This window comes from Scyliorhinus torazame, chromosome 13 (assembly GCF_047496885.1).
Source record: "Scyliorhinus torazame isolate Kashiwa2021f chromosome 13, sScyTor2.1, whole genome shotgun sequence".
Lineage (NCBI taxonomy): Eukaryota > Metazoa > Chordata > Chondrichthyes > Carcharhiniformes > Scyliorhinidae > Scyliorhinus > Scyliorhinus torazame.
This window is the reverse complement of record NC_092719.1, coordinates 110,977,444-110,995,610: the sequence shown is the minus strand read 5'-3', so window position 1 is coordinate 110,995,610 and position 18,167 is coordinate 110,977,444. Positions and strand designations below refer to the sequence as shown.

The 18,167-nt window shown below is 52.7% G+C and overlaps 1 protein-coding gene across 8 annotated transcripts in view; it reads right to left on the bottom strand.

Moving 5' to 3' along the window:
* dock3 (dedicator of cytokinesis 3) overlaps nucleotides 1-18,167 on the bottom strand; it is a 1,587,592-nt gene that overhangs the window by 578,318 nt on the left and 991,107 nt on the right. For all 8 annotated transcript variants that reach the window (XM_072472048.1, XM_072472049.1, XM_072472047.1 and 5 more), the window contains one exon: nucleotides 12,342-12,513. In XM_072472048.1, the coding sequence (XP_072328149.1) occupies nucleotides 12,342-12,513 (172 nt within the window). The remainder of the gene's footprint in view (nucleotides 1-12,341; nucleotides 12,514-18,167) is intronic.

Sequence of the window (18,167 nt, the reverse complement as noted above, 5' to 3'; positions counted from 1 at the left end):
CTGCTTCCTCAATACTCCCTGTCCCTCTGCATATCCTTGTATCATCTGTAAACTTAGCAACAGTGCCCTCAGGTTCCTTCTTCCAGATCGTTAATGTATATTGTGAAAAATTGTGGTCCTAGCACAGCCCCCTGAGGCACACCACTATCGGCTGCCATCCTGAAAAAAAACGCTTCAATCCCACTCTCTGCCTTCTGCCAGTCAGTCAATCCTCTAAATATGCCATTATCTTACCCTTAACAGCATGGGCTCTTAACTTATTGAACAGCCTTCTGGAAATCTAAATAAATCATGTCCACTGGTTCTCCTTTGTCTAACATCTTTTGTTACCTCCTCAAAGAACTCGAACAGATTTCTCAGACATGACCTTCCCTTGACGAAGCCGTGCTGACTCAGTCCTATTTTATCATGCACTTCCAAGTACTCTGCAATCTCATCTTTAATAATGCACTCTAAAATCATACCAATGACCAAAGTCAGGCTAACCGGCCTATAATTTCCCATCTTCTGCCTCCCTCCCTTCTTGAACAGGAGTGTTACATTAGCCACATTCCAGTCCTCTGGGACCCTCCCTGCCTCCAGTGATCCTTTTGTTGAAAATGTATTTTATTATAAACATGTATCAAAGCAGGTTACAGCAACATACTTCCCAACACTCAACTATACAGCTTTTGCCCCTTTTTCACCTTCCCCCCCTCCCCCACCCCACTGTGACGAACAGCCCCTCAAACACAGTCACAAACATCCCCCACCTTTTCTCAAACATCCCTGCTGAGCCCCTTAACTCATATTTTATCTTCTCTAACCGCAGGAAGGCGTACAAGTCACCTAACCATGCCGCTACCCTCGGTGGCGATGCCGACCGCCACTCCAGCAAAATTTGCCGCCATGCATCCAGAGAGGTGAAGGCCACGATATCGGTCTTCCTCCAATCCATGAGCTCCGGCTTCTCTGGAACCCCTGATATCGCCACCATAGGATGCGGATCCACCTCCTCCTCCACTATCCTGGCTAAGACCGTGAACATTCCCGCCCAGAATCTTCCCAATTTTTCGCAGCCCCAAAACATGTGCGTGTGATTCGCTGGCCCGCGCCTACACATCTCACACTCATCTGCTACCCCCTGAAAGAACCCACTCATTCTTTCCCGAGTCATATGCACCCTTTGCACCACCTTAAACTGTATCATGCTCATCCTTGCACAAGAGGAGGTCCCGTTTACCCTATGCAGTGCCTCACTCCATACTCCCCAATTGATCTCCCCTCCCAACTCCGCTTTCTATTTCTCCTTGGTCTTCACAACCCATTCACCTCCCTGCTTCCCCCAGCCACTTGTATATATCCCCAATTTGTCCCTCCCCTTCCACATCCGGTAGCAGCAGTTGCTCCAGCAGGGTGTATCCCGGCAACCTAGGGAAACCCTCCAGACCTTTCGCGCAAAGTCCCTAACCTGCAGATACCTGAACTCACTACCCCTCAGCAGCTCTACCCTCCGGAGCTCCTCCAGACTGGCAAACCCTTCCTCCAAATACAAATCCCTCACCCTGACCAGCCCCACTTCCCTCCACCTCCTGTATACACTTTCTATCCCCCCCGGCTCAAACTCATGATTCTCGCATAGCGGCGTTAGCACCGGCATCCCTTCCATCTTAAAATGCCTCCTCAGCTGATTCCATATCTTCGCCGAGGACTGCACCACTGGGCTCCCTGATATCTACTGGGAGCCATTGGTAACGTAATAGCCCTCAAACTAGACCCCTTACAAGATTTCTCCTCCATCCTGGGACTGGTTTAGCACAGTGGGCTAAACAGTTGGCTTGTAATGCAGAATATGGCCAGCAGCGCATTTCTCTATGTTGAATTCCATTTGCTAAAGTTTTGCGCATTAGTTAATTTATCAATATCTCTTTGCACTTTAGGCTTCCACCTACACTGCTTGCAAGGCCGCCTATCTTTGTGTCAGGGGCAAATCTGGATATTTGGCTTTCTAAGGGGCGCACAGGTGGATAGCACTGTGGCTTCACAGCACCAGGGTCCCAGGTTCGATTCCCAGCTGGGTCACTGTCTGTGCGGAGTCTGCACGCTCTCCCCGTATCTGCGTGGGTTTCCTCCAGGTGCTCCGGTTTCCTCCCACAGTCCAAAGACATGTAGGTTAGGTGGATTGGCCATGCTAAATTGCCCTTAGTGTCTAAAAAGGTTAGGAGGGGTTATTGGGATAGGGTGGAAGTGAGGGCTTAAGTGGGTCGGTGCAGACTCGGTGGGCCAAATGGCCTCCTTCTGCACTGTATGTTCTATGTTCTATCCCATCATCAAAGTCATTCCAATAAGGTAAATAGTTGAGGTTCTGGATTGTGCTTTGAAGCAAACAAATAGGACACCTCATTGTCATAACTTTAAATACCCACCTTAAAGATTCACCAACTGTAGTTTCAAATAAAATCTTGTGCTTGAAACTATAATGGTTATTTTTACTTATCCCAAAAGTGGACAAAGGATGTTGGTTGGGAGGAGGTCTATAATTTTATGAAGTGTACTTCCTATATGCAAAAATGATCTGTTTGAGGAACATTTTTCACTCTCTATTGTAGCAATGTCATCCTTAATTAACAAAACTTCGCCTTTTCTTAGCTTCCTTTCCTTCCTAAAAGTCACGTATCCTTGAATATTCAGGTCCCAATCTTTGTTATTCTGCAGCCATTTCTCTGTAATGACTATCAGATCATACATATTTATTTCTAATTATGCTGTCAATTCATGTTTTGTTATGAATGTTGTGTGCATTCAGATACAGATCAATTAGTTCTATCCTTCTGGATAGTGGGTGCCTGGAACTCACTACCGGAGGAGGTAGTGGAAGCAGGGACGATAGGGACATTTAAGGGGCATCTTGACAAATATATGAATAGGATGGGAATAGAAGGATACGGACCCAGGAAGTGTAGAAGATTGTAGTTTAGTCGGGCAGTATGGTCGGCACGGGCTTGGAGGGCCGAAGGGCCTGTTCCTGTGCTGTACATTTCTTTGTTCTTTTTTGTTTGTTGTTCTACTTTTATTCTAACTTCTAGCATTATCTACTGGTACGCTGTTAAGTTTGTACTCTTTGACCCTTCCTGCCACTCTCTGATTATCATTTCTCTTATTACTACCTTGCTCTTTTGCCTTGTCTTCTCTATTTAATTTATCATATCTTCCCAAACTTGATCCTTTGCCACACTATTTAGTTCCAGGCCCTCTCTACTTTACTAGTTAAATGACTTGCCAGAACACTACTCCCAACACAGTTCAGGTGAAGATTGTCCTAAAGGTCCAACTCTCACTTTTTCCAGAACTGGTTCCAGTATCCCGTGAATCGAAACCCATTTCTACAGCACCAATCTTTGAGCCATGCATTTAACTTCCGAATCTGATTTACCCTATGCCAATTTGCTCACAGCTTAGGTAGTAATCTAGATATTATTACCTTTGAGGTTCTACTTTTTTAACCCTGAGCAGCTCATAATCCTTTAGCTTCTTTTCTAGTTCTACCTATATCATTGGTATCTACTTGAACCACTACCACTGGATCTGCCACCTCCCATGACAAGTTCCTCTCCAATTCAGAGCAAATGTCCCAAACCCAGGCAGGCAACATAGCTGTTTGAACTCCTGCTCTCGGCAGCAGTGAACTGTGCCCATCCTCCTGAATATGCTGTCCCAACTACCACTACATTCCTATTAACTCTCCATGCTTGAATATCTTCCTGTACCATGGTGCCATATTCAGTTTGCTCATCCACCCTACAGCTACTACTTTCATCCGTGCAGACTGAAAGAACTTCAAACCTTTTGGACAATTGCAAAGGCTGAGGTTCCTCCACTTTTATATTATGGGTCCCCATACCTCCTCACTTGTAGTCACATCCTCCTGTCCCTGATCACTGACCAAATTAGAATACCCTATTTTATCTGGCGTGACTGCTTCCTGGTACAAAATATCCAGGTAACTTTCCCCCTCGCTGATGCACTGCAGTGTCTGCTGCTTGGTCTCCAGCTCAATGCCTCTAAACCAAAGCTCCTCAAGCCACAGACACTGCAGACAAGTTTGCCCTGGATTACCCTGGTGTCCAGGAACTCCCACATTCTGCAGTCACAACACATCACTTGCCTCGCCATCTTTATTATTAATTTATTTATCTGAATCAATTTATAATTGATAAGCACAGCTAATCGCAGTATTGTTAGTACACCTTACTACAACTAATAAAACCTGAACAGTACTAATAAATTAGACGGGTTTTAAAGATAAATGAACAAAATAGTCACCACCAATCACAAATCTGGGGCGAGATTCTCCGACCCCCCACTGCGTCGGAGAATCGCCGTGGGCCGTCGTGTATCCCGCCGCCCGCCGAATTCTCCGAAGGGAGAAAAGTCGGCAGGGCGTAAATCGCGCCGCACACGTTATGGGGGGGTGAGTGCCAGGGACGGGGTCTGTGCCGGGGAGGGGGGTGTGGAGGTGCGTGCCGGGGAGGGGGACGGGGGTGTCCGTGCCGTGGAGGGGGGCGTGGAGGTGCGTGCCGGGGAGGGGGATGGGGGGTCCGTGCCGGGGGGACGGACGGGGGGACCATGCCGGGGAGGCGGACGGTCCGTGCCGGGGAGGGGGGGGGGGTCCGTGCCGGGGAGGGGGACGGGTCCATGCCAGGGAGGGACGTGGGGGAGGGGGGTCCGTGCCAGGGAGGGGGGCAGGGAGGTGCGTGCCGGGGAGGGGGACGGGTCCGTGCCGGGGAGGGAGACGGGGGTGGTCCGTGCCGGGGAGGAGGACGGGGGGGGGTGGGGGTCCGTGCCGGGGAGGGGGGGGGGGGTGCGAGGGCAAGTGAGTTGGTCCACCTGTCCAGGTGCCAGCCTCCAACAGTCGGACCCATGCGGTCCATGCCACCTGGCTGGGGGGAGGAGGGGGTATGGGCAATGATGACATGTCGTTCCCCCCCCCCCTCCCGCACAGGCCGTCATGTTTTCCGGTCAGCCAGCGATGTTGGCCGTTTTGGCAACAGCCGCTAATGCCCATGTTGCCCTGGATGAGGAGGAGGAGGAGCGTGCCAGAGAGGCGGCGCAGGCTGCCGCAGAGGGGCAGGCGGCAGCCGACCAGGCTGGAGGGACACCTGACCGACAGGACGAGGAAGGGGAGGAGGACGCCGCGGCCCCACGGCAACAGAGGCACCTGAGGACGCCCCGTGTGTACCGGCCCCGGCTGTCGTACCAGGACCTCACGGACCGGGAATGCAGGAGGAGACTCCGGATGAGCCGGGAAACCGTGGCACACATCTGCCACCTGCTGGCGCACCTGTCACTGCGTGGCACTGGCAGGGGACACCCTCTCCCCGTGTCCGTCAAGGTTACAGTGGCCCTGAACTTTTATGCAACGGGGTCATTCCAGGCACTGAGTGGGGATCTGTCCGGCATATCGCAGACATCGGTGCACCGGTGCATCCGGGCAGTGACAGACGCCCTATATGCCAATAGCGCACCGCTACATCCGCTTCCCTGTGGGCCGGGCCAGCCAAGATGCCCGGGCCGTGGGCTTCTCTGCCGTGGCCGGGTTCCCCATGGTCCAGGGCACGATTGATGGGATGCACATCGCCGTGCGGCCACCTGCAGATAACAGGGCCGTGTTCACCAATAGGAAGGGGACCTATTCGATGAACATACAGGTGGTCGGCAACCACCGCATGATGATCCTGCACGTTTGCGCCCGTTACCCGGGCAGTGTACACGACTCATACGTGTTGTCGCGGTCATACATCCCCGGCATGTACGAGGGACGCCATCCCCGGCTGAGGGGCTGGTTGCTGGGCGACAGGGGCTACCCATTGCGATCGTGGCTGATGACGCCTATACGGAGGCCACGCAATGAGGCGGAGAACCGCTACAATGATGCCCATGTAGCGACATGGGGAGTGATAGAGAGGTGCTTTGACATGCTGAAGATGCGTTTCAGGTGCCTGGACCTCTCTGGGGGCGCCCTCCAGTATCGGTCAGATAGGGTCGGCCGCATCATTGTAGTGTGCTGCGTCCTGCACAATATAGCCCAGCAGAGGGGCGATGTGCCGCAGGCAGAGGACGGCGGAGTGGAGGAGCAGCAGGAAGAGGCGCAGTCCTCCCAGGTGAGGGGGATGGAGGCAATGGTCAGGGCAGACGGGCTAGATGTGGCTGTCCACCGTTACCGGCTGGGTCAGCGGGCACGGGACAGGCTGATAGACGCCCGCTTCACTGACTAGATGGGCGTGGGAATCGGGTAGTATGGCCACAGACCGCACACCATGGCAACACCCGACCACCCACACCCCCCACCCAGCATCCTCACCCCCCTCCCCAACCACACCCACCCCACCCGCATGCACACCACCCCCCCATTGCCGATCCACCTGTGGCACAACTGCCGGGCTCACAGTTGCCGGTGGACGCGTGTCTATTGCAGGCCATGGAGGATGATGACAACCCGCCCTGCGATGAGCTCCTGGCTCCACATCGTTGGACTATGTCTGACCCATGGCCACAGTACCACCATCCACCCGGACCATCCCTGCATGCGGCTGTGACACTGCAGCGCACGGTCCCGTCCTCTGCCCAGGGGGATGTTGATGGCGGCCCAGGGGGAAGGGGGCAGACTCACCTGGGGCTGAGGTAAGACCACCCCTCACACACACACTTGCGCTCAACGTACATGACACCCCCGCACGCTTTGGACAGAGCACAAAGGCAGCTTCTGTAGGTGTAACATTGACTTTAATAACAAAAGGAGTTCATGCACGTGCCCTAGCCCCTAAAACTCATCTGTGCCCTACACCCGTGCCAACTTACTCAGTGTCTAATTGTTTGGCCTTACGGGCCCTTTGACTACGCCTAGGTGGTTCCCCAGACGGTACAGCAGAACTGGAGGTGGACTCCTGTGATTCCTGCCCTCTGACACGGGATCCCTTTGGCGGCCGTTTCTTGGGGCGTCCTGGCCTAGGTGGGCCAGGCTGCGGCCCGGGCGACTGGGATGGCGAGCTGCCAGCCTGTCCTGCCCGTTGCCCACCCAATGCACCTGGGACGGAAGGGGGGGAGCCCGAGGTGTTGAGGTGTTCCGGGACCTCCCCTACAATGGGACCCGGAACGGGCCACAGCACCTCCTCCTCCCTTGGGGTGCCCGATGGCCCCCACGCCTCTACATGGGTGGGGGATACGAACGGACTGGCCATCCGACTCCCCCCCCCCCCGACATCTGCCGCTGCCAGTCCTGGAGGCCTGTGCTGGTATTGACAGGGGTCTGCAGGTTTGCAGCCATGGAGCTCAGGGGGTTGGCGATCCCTGTCTGTGACTGTGCGACGCCGGCTCGCACATGGGCAATGGCGCTGATGCCCTCAGCGATGGCCTGCTGAGACTGGGCCATGGCCTGCAGAGATTGGGCTATGGACTGCTGAGACTGGGCCGTGGCCTGCAGAGACTGGGCCATGGCCTTCAGAGACTGTGCCACGGAGTTGAGCCCCTCTGCCATCTGCCGCTGGCGCTGGCTCATGGCCTCCTGTGAGAGGGCAGCCATGTCCTGGACCACAGACGCCGCCTGCACGGAAAGCCCCAGGCCTCGCAAACCGCTCCCCATGTCTGACACCGTTGCACCCATTGCCTCCACCGCGGACGCCACCCGTGCGGTGTCGGCCTGGGTAGCACGCATGACCGGCACCACTGCCAGATCCTGGATGCGGGTGGACTCCTCCACCTGCGACTGCAGCCGCCGCAAGCTGGCCGTCACCCTCTTCGCTCGTCTCAGGTTCGGTGGTTGCATCGGACCTATGGGTGGGTGTGGTAACTCAAGGGCGGCTGATGTTCGCATGCGCCGGGCTGCCCTCCGACCGCCCGGCCCCTCTGCTGCTCCTACCTCCACCTGCTGTGCCAGGACGGCTGTGTTGTGCGCACCAGTGAGTGTACCAGACGCCTCATCACTAAAGTGCCCAACCGAGGTGAGCGTCTCTGCAATGGTGGAGGGTGTTGGTGACAGCAGTGGCGTTGTGTTGTGCACATCGTCCGACTCTGAGTCCATGGCACTTTGGGGTGGCGGTTCGTCTCCGCCCATCCAATCTGTGTCACTGTCCTGTATTTCAGTTTCCTGGGTAGGGGTGTCCTGGGTAGGGGTGTCCTGGGTTGTGGTTTCGTGGCTCGGCTGTGACGGGGACCTGTGGTTGCCTCTCTCGTCGCTGGGTGGCACACGCCTGCGTCGCCGCACCCGCATGAGATGGGGGCGCCGTCTCCCTGTTGCTCCAGGTCTCTCCGTCTCCCGTGGTTTCCGAGGGGCATTGTGCGGGCGGCGCATGCCAGAGGGTCCGGGTCTCTTCGTCTCCTGTGGTCTCCGAGGGGCATTGTGCGGGCGTCGCATGCCAGAGGGTCCGGGTCTCTCCGTCTCCCGTGGTCTCCGAGGGGCATCATGCGGGCGCTCTGCATCTGCGGGGATGGGTGCCTCGACGTTTGCTCCGGCGATACACAATGAAGCATGCATGGTTAGACACGCAGGCAGTGATCATGTGATATGGGGGATATGGGGGAGGGGAGATATGGGGGAGGGGAGATATGGGGGAGGGGAGATATGGGGGAGGGGGGATATGGGGGAGGGGGGATATGGGGAGGGGGATATGGGGTAAGGAGGATATGGGGTAAGGGGGATATGGGGAGGGGGATATGGGGGAGGGCGGGCTATGGGGAGGGGGATATGGGGAGGGGGATATGGGGAGGGGGGATATGGGGAGGGGCGATATGGGGGAGGGGGGATATGGGGGAGGGGGGATATGGGGGAGGGGGCATATGGGGGAGGGGCTCACCCTGGCTGCCCTGACGAGGTTGTTCACCTTCTTGTGGCACTGGGTGCCTGTCCGTGGTGTCAGGGCCACAGCGCTGACGGCCTCTGCCACCTCCCTCCACAGACGCCGGCTGTGGCGTGGGGCGACTCTGCGGCCGTGTCCGGGATACAGGGCCTCCCTCCTCTGCTCCACTGTGTCCAGGAGCGCCTCAATGTCGCGGGACTGGAACCTCGGGGCTGAGCGGCGGGCGGCCATCCGGTCGGGTCTTCTGGTCGGGTGGGGGGAGCAGCGCGTCTTATGCGCCGTTACGCCGTGTAGCGCGGATAGTGTCTCGTCGCCGCTAGCCCATTCCGGGCCAGAGACTTAGCGACGTTTGGGGCGGCGTGATGCAGGTGGGATTTGCGTCGTTTTTGGCGCCGGTCGGCGGACATCGCGCTGATATCGGAGAATTTTGCCCCTGGTTTCCTGTGATGGCACAATTTGATTTTTCTCAAAGCACAGCCACTCCAATCTGGAGTCACAGATTAGACTAGATTGGATTGCTCTTCTAGATGGTGGTTACTGTCTCAGGGTCCTCTTTTCGCCCACTCTTCCAGTTGGTAGTTACTGCCTTTGAGTCTTTCTATTAGCTTGCTCTTGTAGGCAATGGTTCCTGCCTCCAAGTCCTCTTTTTGTCCACTCTTCCCAACAGACTTTGGACTTCTCACACATGCAGGCCGGGACTGGGCTGTACATACACAGTTCTACATCTTTTAAGTTCTTTGAGCCAAAGACAAGCCGAGTGCACTTGTGCAGAAGAAGAAGGGTGCAAGAACCCAGCTCAGGTCACTGGATGCGGAGCACCATAGTAAGTAAATGTCCAAGAGAGATAAATAAGGGAGGGGAACAGGGAGAGGCATCAAAACGAACTCCAGGTAAGGAACAAAGACAGAGAACAGAAAGAGGTCCCAGTTATGTCACAAAAAAAGAGAGCAGCAGAGAAACAGGCCTCAAATGGAGAAAAGGACTTCGGGGATCAGAAGTCCTGGTAATTGAAAGGGGCTAAGAAGAAGCCCTGAAAATCAAAGAAGGCAGTTGAAATTTGGTGATCCTGTGCTGCGGCCACTGGGACAAAGGTGCCCCTTTGGAGTAGTAGTGTTCTGCTTGGCATGGCCGAAGAGTTGAAATAGTGCTTGTATGTTGATGCTTGAGTGCCTCGGACTCCAGGAGAATGGAATTTTGGAAGGTGACATTGAAACCTTGCGAGGTGGACAATCTGAGTTGCACTGACCTTTGGAGAGAATTCCAAGGCGCGATCTTTGACGGTGAAGATTGGAAACCCTTGTGAGGGAGACATTGTTTCAGTGAGACTGGTTGACTCACTGTCTGACTAACATCTAGGTGAATTGCTGGGAAAAAAACATGGAATTTGTGTTGGTTGCAGCTATCATTTATTGTGCAGTGTTAATTCACCCTGAATGTTAAAGTAAAAGATAGATATTTTTAAATTGTTTTACCTTTGTGACTTAATATGGTAAAGTTTATTTTTGCTGTTCAAAATCCATGGAATATCGTGGCATTATTCTATTAGCAAATGTCTTGAATATCAAGATTTGTCTGCTTTAAACAAAACGTTATTGGTCCCTAACCAGATACAACAACAACAGGGGGTTTAGCCAAGGATCATAACACTCCCCCTGATTGTCACCCTCACCAAATGCACTGCATTCATCAATTGAATACATGTGTGCATTAAAAGACTGTCCCTGGCAGCAATTAAAGTAGCTGGTGCTGCCTTGCCTGCATCATCTTTCTCCTCTTTGTCTTCCTCTTTGGAATGAAGTACAAAAAATCTGTACATCTTGCTGCTGTGCAGTGTTACTCAGAACCCAGCACTCCATGGCCATTCTGCACACTGTGGCTGGTGCGTCCTGAAGGGCACCTCAAGATCTTTGAGGTATTTGAAGAGTATATTCAGCATGCCTGTATTCATTGCAATCTTTTTGGCTTTATTGGTCAGCTTTCTGACGGGTATCATCAGCCACATTTGAAGTGGTAGTATCCCTTGTCTCCTGGCAGCCACCCAGTATGTATGCTTCCAGTTGTCAGAGAGCCTGGACAGTTGCAGTATGAAACCATCATGGCAGCTCACCAGGAATCTGCATACACCTGCAGGAGTATCTTTTTCTGGTTGCCCCTCAGGTGGACAATGATTAAGTGGAAGTCCTTGCAGTTCATAAATACTCTTGATTAATCTGGGGTTGTACAGATTGCCATGTTTATATAATCAATGACATCCTGCACCTGGGGGAAGTCAGCTACAGCTGCAATCCTAAATGCTGACTCATTCTTCACAGGCAGAGTTCACATAATTGCTGGCACTGGCAAACAACCCATTTTTCACCATTTTCTGGGCTGCCAACTGTGAGATCCTGAATATATCTCCGATAGATCCCGAGAAGAGTTTGCAGACAGGGGGAACTGCGCGGGAACGCTGGGTGGGCAGCCTGTTGGGGGGGGGGGGTGTTCCTGCACCGGGGGGGGGGGGCCCTCCGATAGGGTCTGGCCCGCGATCGGTGCCCACCGATCGGCGGGCCGGTCTCTCTAAAGGAGGACCTCCTTTCCTCCGCCGCCCCGCAAGATCCATCCGCCATCTTCTTGCGGGACGGCCTCAGGGAGGACGGCAACAGCGCATGCGCGGGTTGGCGCCGGCGAACCCGCGCATGCGCGGGTGACGTCATTTACGCGACGCCGGCCACGTCATTGACGCGGCGACGCTTTGTACGCGGCGCCAAGGCCCAGCGCGCGTAAAATACGCGCCGCCGCTCCTAGCCCCCCGGGGGATGGAGAATAGGGGGCTGGGAGCGGGCTCTGACGCCAGAGTGAAACACTCCGGTTTTCACTCCGGCGTCGGGACTTTGACTCCATTTAGGAGAATCGCGCCCAAGGTTCACTTTACTAAATCAGAACCAGCCCTCTCCACTGATCTTAAACAAATGGGCAGCATTTAAAAAAAATGTTTTTTATTTAGTTAAACCTATTGTCCATAAAACATCCCAATAATTGTGGTCAAACTTTGGCTATACTATATTTAAGTTCTCTTATTTATAACATTTCAGACCTTGTAACTTCCCACTCCACACAGAAGAATGACGATCAAAACCAATGGGCATTCCTGGAAGAAATAAGGCAGCATCTGTTCTCTCTGCCCAGCACTGAAGTACTTCCCTCCCTATTTGAAATTCCAATATAACCTCAAAATGTACAGGCAGAATCATTAGCCTTGAAATTATACCATGTGATACTTTTGTGCGAATATTTGATAAGTTAGCTTAAAATTGCACTCTCTGGTATTCCACTGGAGGGGTAAGCACATTAGGATCGCAACTAAGATAGCCGAGAGAAATCTGAGATGATCATTTCAAGCCTTTGCATGCTAATGTCGAATGGGCTCTAGGATTAGAAAGTGTACCTGTAAGTGTGGTGTAAGAAATAAATCATAGCTAAATCAGCGTTGAAAACTCTGGAAGAAAGTACAAAATAGTTCAATATTACCATTCTGGGTCAGTTTAGTAGATGAGAGTAGGGTTGAGATCCAAAAGAACTCCTTGGTACTTCGTTGAAATATGAGACTGGATGGGATGTTGGGGCAGCCATTGAAGTCCTCTTTACAGCAGGGGAGACCCAGGTACAGCCCATGGTTACTGAAAGTGCTGTTTTCATCACACTGTAAAATAAAACTCTCAGGTTAATTTGATTAAGTCCCCCATTTACCGCCATCACACATTTTGCTATCCTCCCTCACAGCCTTCAATTTTGCAGCTTCCTCCTATTGCCAAAAGGGCACAAGTGACTTTCAGTATCCCCCTCAGTTGATGGCATGAACAATAAGCAACAAAGGGCGAGACCTGCAATTAACAGTTTTAAAAAATAACTTAATTGATCAACTTTGAAATGCGCTGAAGTGAAATGAAACTGGCTATCCTTTTGAAGTCACAGCTCAACAAAAAGGCTAATGAAATGTCGGCTTTTGATCACACGGTGGCTGGAATACAAAGGGGAGAAAGTGTTGTACAGATTGTCCTGAGACACCATCTGGAGCATTGTACTCAGTTCTGAGCGGCACTTCAGGAAGAATACATTGGTCTTCGAGAGACCCACAGCACAGATTCACCAGATCGATGTTGGGGTTTAAGGGATTTAAATTCCGTATACAGGTTCCTTTACATTCCCTTTAGTTGAAAAGAATGAGGGGTGGTCTGATTAAGGTGTTTAAAATGTTAAAAGTGACGACTTCAGTAGGCAACCATGGAGTGAGTGGTCGCACATTTGGTGGCTCCCGCTCGTGGCGTTTTTTTTGGAACTTTTCCCTGGCTAACAAGTGGATGTGAGGCGGAATATAGGTGAAGGAAAGTGCGAGGAAAAGATTTATCCTCTGGTGTATGAAGCTGAGGGCCAGAAACAGTCGAAAAAGAGGGAATCAGTCGTTTGGAGCTGGAGCGGTGCCTGCAATGCACGTGGAGATGGCGGAGGGGCAGGGAGCGACCCTGCCGGCTCAGTGATTGACCGAGCATTTGGTGAGCTTCTTGGACCCGTGGAGATTTGGGAGGCCGAGGGCAAAATAATTTTCCTTTTACTCCTATGTGCACAATGTGTACGCCCGAATACATTTTTTCATGGTTGATAAGACATTGTTGGCAAGGATGGTGGATGTCGAGTATTCGGCAATAGTGGTGTCGGACCACGCCCCCCACACTGGGTGGATTTACGAGTGAGCAAGTGGGGGGGGGGGGGGGGGGGGGGCAGCGCCCGTAATGGAGCTTGGATGTGGGACTGTTAGTGGAGGAAGAGGTGTGTGAGCGGGTGAGGAAGGCCATCCGGGGATATGTTGAAATTAATGACACGGGGGAGGTCTTGGCAGGTACGATCTGGGAGGCACTGAAAGCAGTGGTCAGGGGGGAGTTTGTTTCGATTCTGCCGCAGAGGGAAAAGGCGGAGCGGGTGGAGATAGAAACGCTAGTGGAGGAAATCCTGCAGGTGGACCGGAGATATGCAGAGACTCCGGAGGAAGGGCTGCTAAAGGAACGCCAGAGGCTGCAAATGGAATTTGCGTTGGTAATCACAGATAAGGCAGTTGCGAAGTGTGAGAGGAGCGGTGTACGAGTATGGGGAGAAGGCGAGCAGGATATTAGCGCACCAGTTGAGGAAGCAAGAGGCGGCGAGATAAATTGGGAAAGTGAAGGACATGGGAGGGAACAGTCTTGGACCCGGCGGGAATGAATGGGGTGTTCAGGGAGTTCTACAGTAAATTGTATAAGTCGGAACCCCTGGCTGGGAGGAGGGCATGAGGAGGGTTCTGGGAGTGTTGGAGTTTCCAAAGGTGGATGAGGAGTTGGTGGAGGGCTTGAGGCCCCAATTGGGCTTGCAGAAGTAGAAGAGGGGCAGGAGGCGATGCAATCGGGTCAGGCCCCGGGACATGATGGGTACCTGGTGGAATTTTATAAGATATTCTCGGGGGTGTTGGGAGCGCCGTTGGTAAGGGCTTTCAATGAAGCAAAGGAGCTGGGAGTTCTCCCCCCGACGTTGTCACAGGCGTCGATCTGCCTAATTTTTAAACAGGATAATCACCTGGAAAACTGTGGGTCGTGTAGGCCGATTTCCCTGTTGAATGTGGATACCAAATTGTTGGCGAAGATCCTAGCCACAAGGATCGAGGACTGCGTCTCAGGAATAATTGGGGAGGACCAGACGAGGTTCGTTAAGGGGCGGCACCTGGCGACCAACATTAGGAGGTTGCTTCCAGAGGGGCACGAAGTTGAGGTGGTGGTGGACATGGACTCAGAGAAGGCCTTTGATCGGGTGGAGTGGGAATACTTATGGGAGGTCCTGGGGCGGTTTGGGTTTGGGCAGGGATTTGTGGATTGGGTCCAGTTGCCATACCAGGCACCGGTGGCGAGTGTGCGGACGAATCAGGTGAGATTGGACTACTTTACATTACTCCGGGGGACGAGACAGGGGTGTTCACTTTTCCTACTGTTGTTTGCCTTGGCTATAAAGCCATTGGCATTGGCATTGAGAGCGTCACGGGTCTGGCAGGGGATAGTACGGGGGGGGGGGGGACACAGTGTCTCGCTCGATGCGGATGATCTGCTGCTGTACATATCGGGCCCACTGGGCGGAATTTGGAGGGATTATGAGGATATTAGAGGAATTTGGCTGATTTTTGGGATGCAAATTAAATATGGGTAAGAGCTCCACAAGTTTGCGATACAGGCAAGGGAGCAGGAGAAAAGACTGGGTGAGATGCCGTTCAAGGTGGTGGGAGGGAGATTTCGATATTTGGGTATCCAGGTGGCGCGGGAGTGGGAGCAGCTATATAAATTGAATTTAGGACAGCTGGTAGAACAGTTTGGGGGGATTTTCAGAGGTGGGACACGTTCCCATTGTCATTGGCGGGCAGGTACAGACAGTTAAAATGACGGTCCTCCCGTGGTTTTTGTTTCTTTTCCAGAGTCTCCCAATTTTTATTCCCAAGGCCTTCTTCAAAAAGGTGAATGCAGAGACCTCAGAATTTGTTTGGGCGGGTAAAACCCCGCGTGTGAAAAAGGTGCTGCTCGTGCATGGCGCAGGGGGTGGGCGGTGGGGAGGGGTGTTGACCCTCCTGAATTTCATCAAATATTACTGGGCAGCGAATGTTGCACTGGTCAGGAAGTGGGTAGTGGGGAAGGGGTCGGTAAGGGTGGAGGACATGTAAGGACATAAATTTGGGGGCATTGTCGACGGCACCTCTGCCGTTTCGCTGGCTTGGCACTGCACAAGCCCGGTAGCAGTGACAGCCGTAAGGGTATGGGGACAGTGAAGACAGCATATGAGATTCGAGGGGGCATCGGTGTGGGCACCGATATGTGATAATCACCGTTTCGCTCCAGGAGGGCTGGCCGGGGGGTTTCAGGGGTGGTTGCGGACAGGGATCGAGAAGTTTGGGGATCTCTTTATTGATGAGGGTTTCCTGAGCTTGGAGGAGCTGGAGGAGGAGTTTTAGTTGCCGGGGGGAATGGGTTCCGGTATCGACAAGTGAAGGATTTTGTGAGGAGGCACATTTCGACCTTCCCGTACCTGCCGCCCCAGGGCCTACAGGATAAGGTGGTGTTGAGAACAGGAGTAAGAGAGGTGAAGGTCTCAGAGATCTATAAGGGGCTGATGGAGTGGGAGGGAGCCCCGATAGGGGAGGTGAAGACAAAGTGGGAAGAAGATATGGGTGGGGAGTTGGAGGCCGGGTCATGGAAGGAGGCCCTGAGGAGAGTCAATGTGTCCTTGTCATGCACTAGGCTCAGCCTGATATAGTTTAAGGTGGTCCATAGGGCACACATGACTGTGGCCCGGATGAGCAGGTTCTTTGAGGAGATGGAGGATAGGTGCAGGCGCTGTGCGGGGTGTCCTATGAAACATGCTCATATGTTTTAGGCATGTCCGAGGCTGATGTGTTTCTGGCAGGGGTTTTCTGACGTCATGTCAGAAGTCTTACAAGTGAGGGTGGTTCTGAGTCCAGAGGTGGCGATCTTCGATGTGTCGGAAGACACGGGGAGCCCAAGGCCGCACATGGGCGGCACGGTAGCACAGTGGTTAGCACTGTTGCTTCACAGCGCCAGGGTTTCAGGTTCGATTCCCGGCTTGGGTCACTACCTGTGCGGAGTCTGCACGTTCTCCCTGTGTCTGCGTAGGTTTCCCCCGGGTGCTCTGGTTTCCTCCCACAAGTGCCGAAAGATATGCTGTTAGGTGATTGGACATTCTGAATTCTCCCTCAGCGTACCCGAACAGGCGCCGGAATGTGGCGACGAGAGAATCTTCATTGTAACTTCATTGCAGTGTTAATATAAGTCTACTTGTGACAATAATAAAGAGTATTATCATTATCGTTGGTAGGGGTTAGTTCGTGAAGTTATAGAACGCTGGGAGGAGTTAGTTAATGGGGCTATCGAGGGGGGCAGCACGGTGGCATTGTGGATAGCACAATTGCTTTACAGCTCCAGGGTCCCAAGTTCGATTCTGGCTTGGGTCACTGTCTGTGCGGAGTCTGCACATCCTCCCCGTGTGTGCGCGGGTTTCCTCCGGGTGCTCCGGTTTCCTCCCACAGTCCAAAGATGTGCAGGTTAGGTGGATTAGCCATGATAAATTGCCCTTAGTGTCCAAAATTGCCCTTAGTGTTGGGTGGGGTTACTGGGTTATGGGGATAGGGTGGAGGTGTTGACCTTGGGTCGGGTGCTCTTTCCAAGAGCCGGTGCAGTCTCGATGGGCCGAATGGCCTCCTTCTGCACTGTAAATTCTATGTTAAGGGGTGAGAGAGGTCGACGACCTGGCCTTTGCCTCCCTGGTGGCCCGGAGACGGATCTTACTAGGATGGAGGGATTCGGAGCCCCCGAAGTTTGGGGTGTGGGTTAGCGACATGTGGGGTTTCTCAGACTCGAAAAAATTAAATTCACCTTGGGGGGTTCGTTGCAGAGGTTTGCTCGGAGGTGATAGCCATTCAACAACTTCTTTGAGAAAACTTAAGCTGTCTGAGCGGGGTGGGGGGGGGGGAAGTGGAGGCAGGGGAGGTGGTTGGGGAAGATGGCACTGTTTGTGTAAGCCACATTGGCTGTGGTTTGTGCCCGGGGGGGGGGGGTTGTTGGGAACATTATTGTGTTTTTGTTGAAATTTGATGTTTAAAATTGTTAAAATTATAAATCCCTTAATAAAATATTTTCTAAAAAAAAATAAAATGTTAAAAGTGTTCAACAGATTGCATAAAAAGAAAATATTTCTCCTGATGGGAAATCATGAATAAAAAATAGAGCGAGGCCATTTAGGGAAAACGTCAGGAAGGTCATGCTTGTGACTTCCGGTGGCGACATGTAGGCGGAGGTCACACGTTGGATGGCTCCCGCTAGAGCTTTTCTTTTTTGGCCCTCTTCACCCAACTTCGGGAGGAAATTTTATATGAACGGTCTCTAGTAAAGTTGTGGTATTCAGAGGATGTCGAAAACCCAATGGAAGGATACGGGACTGTTATAACCTGCCTGGATCCTATTGGCTGGGGACAATTGATTACCCCATGTTCCTTGGGGAATATGAGCTCCCCCAATGAGGTGGGACACGAGGCACTTTGCAGCTGTATAAATAGAGCTGGCTAGTGTGGTACCCGCTAGAGAAGGAACCAGTAGTGAACTACTGGTGCTGTGTATATATTGTTGTAAATAAAGTTACTTTCTGTTTGACTCTGCAAACTCGTGCTGGATTCTTTGTAGCCCTCACAAAGGGACGAAAAGGAACAAGCACTATTCCGCCTGAAAGCTCGAGTTCGGTGAGGAATGCTGTGGGAGGAAAGATAGTGAGGGCAGGTTC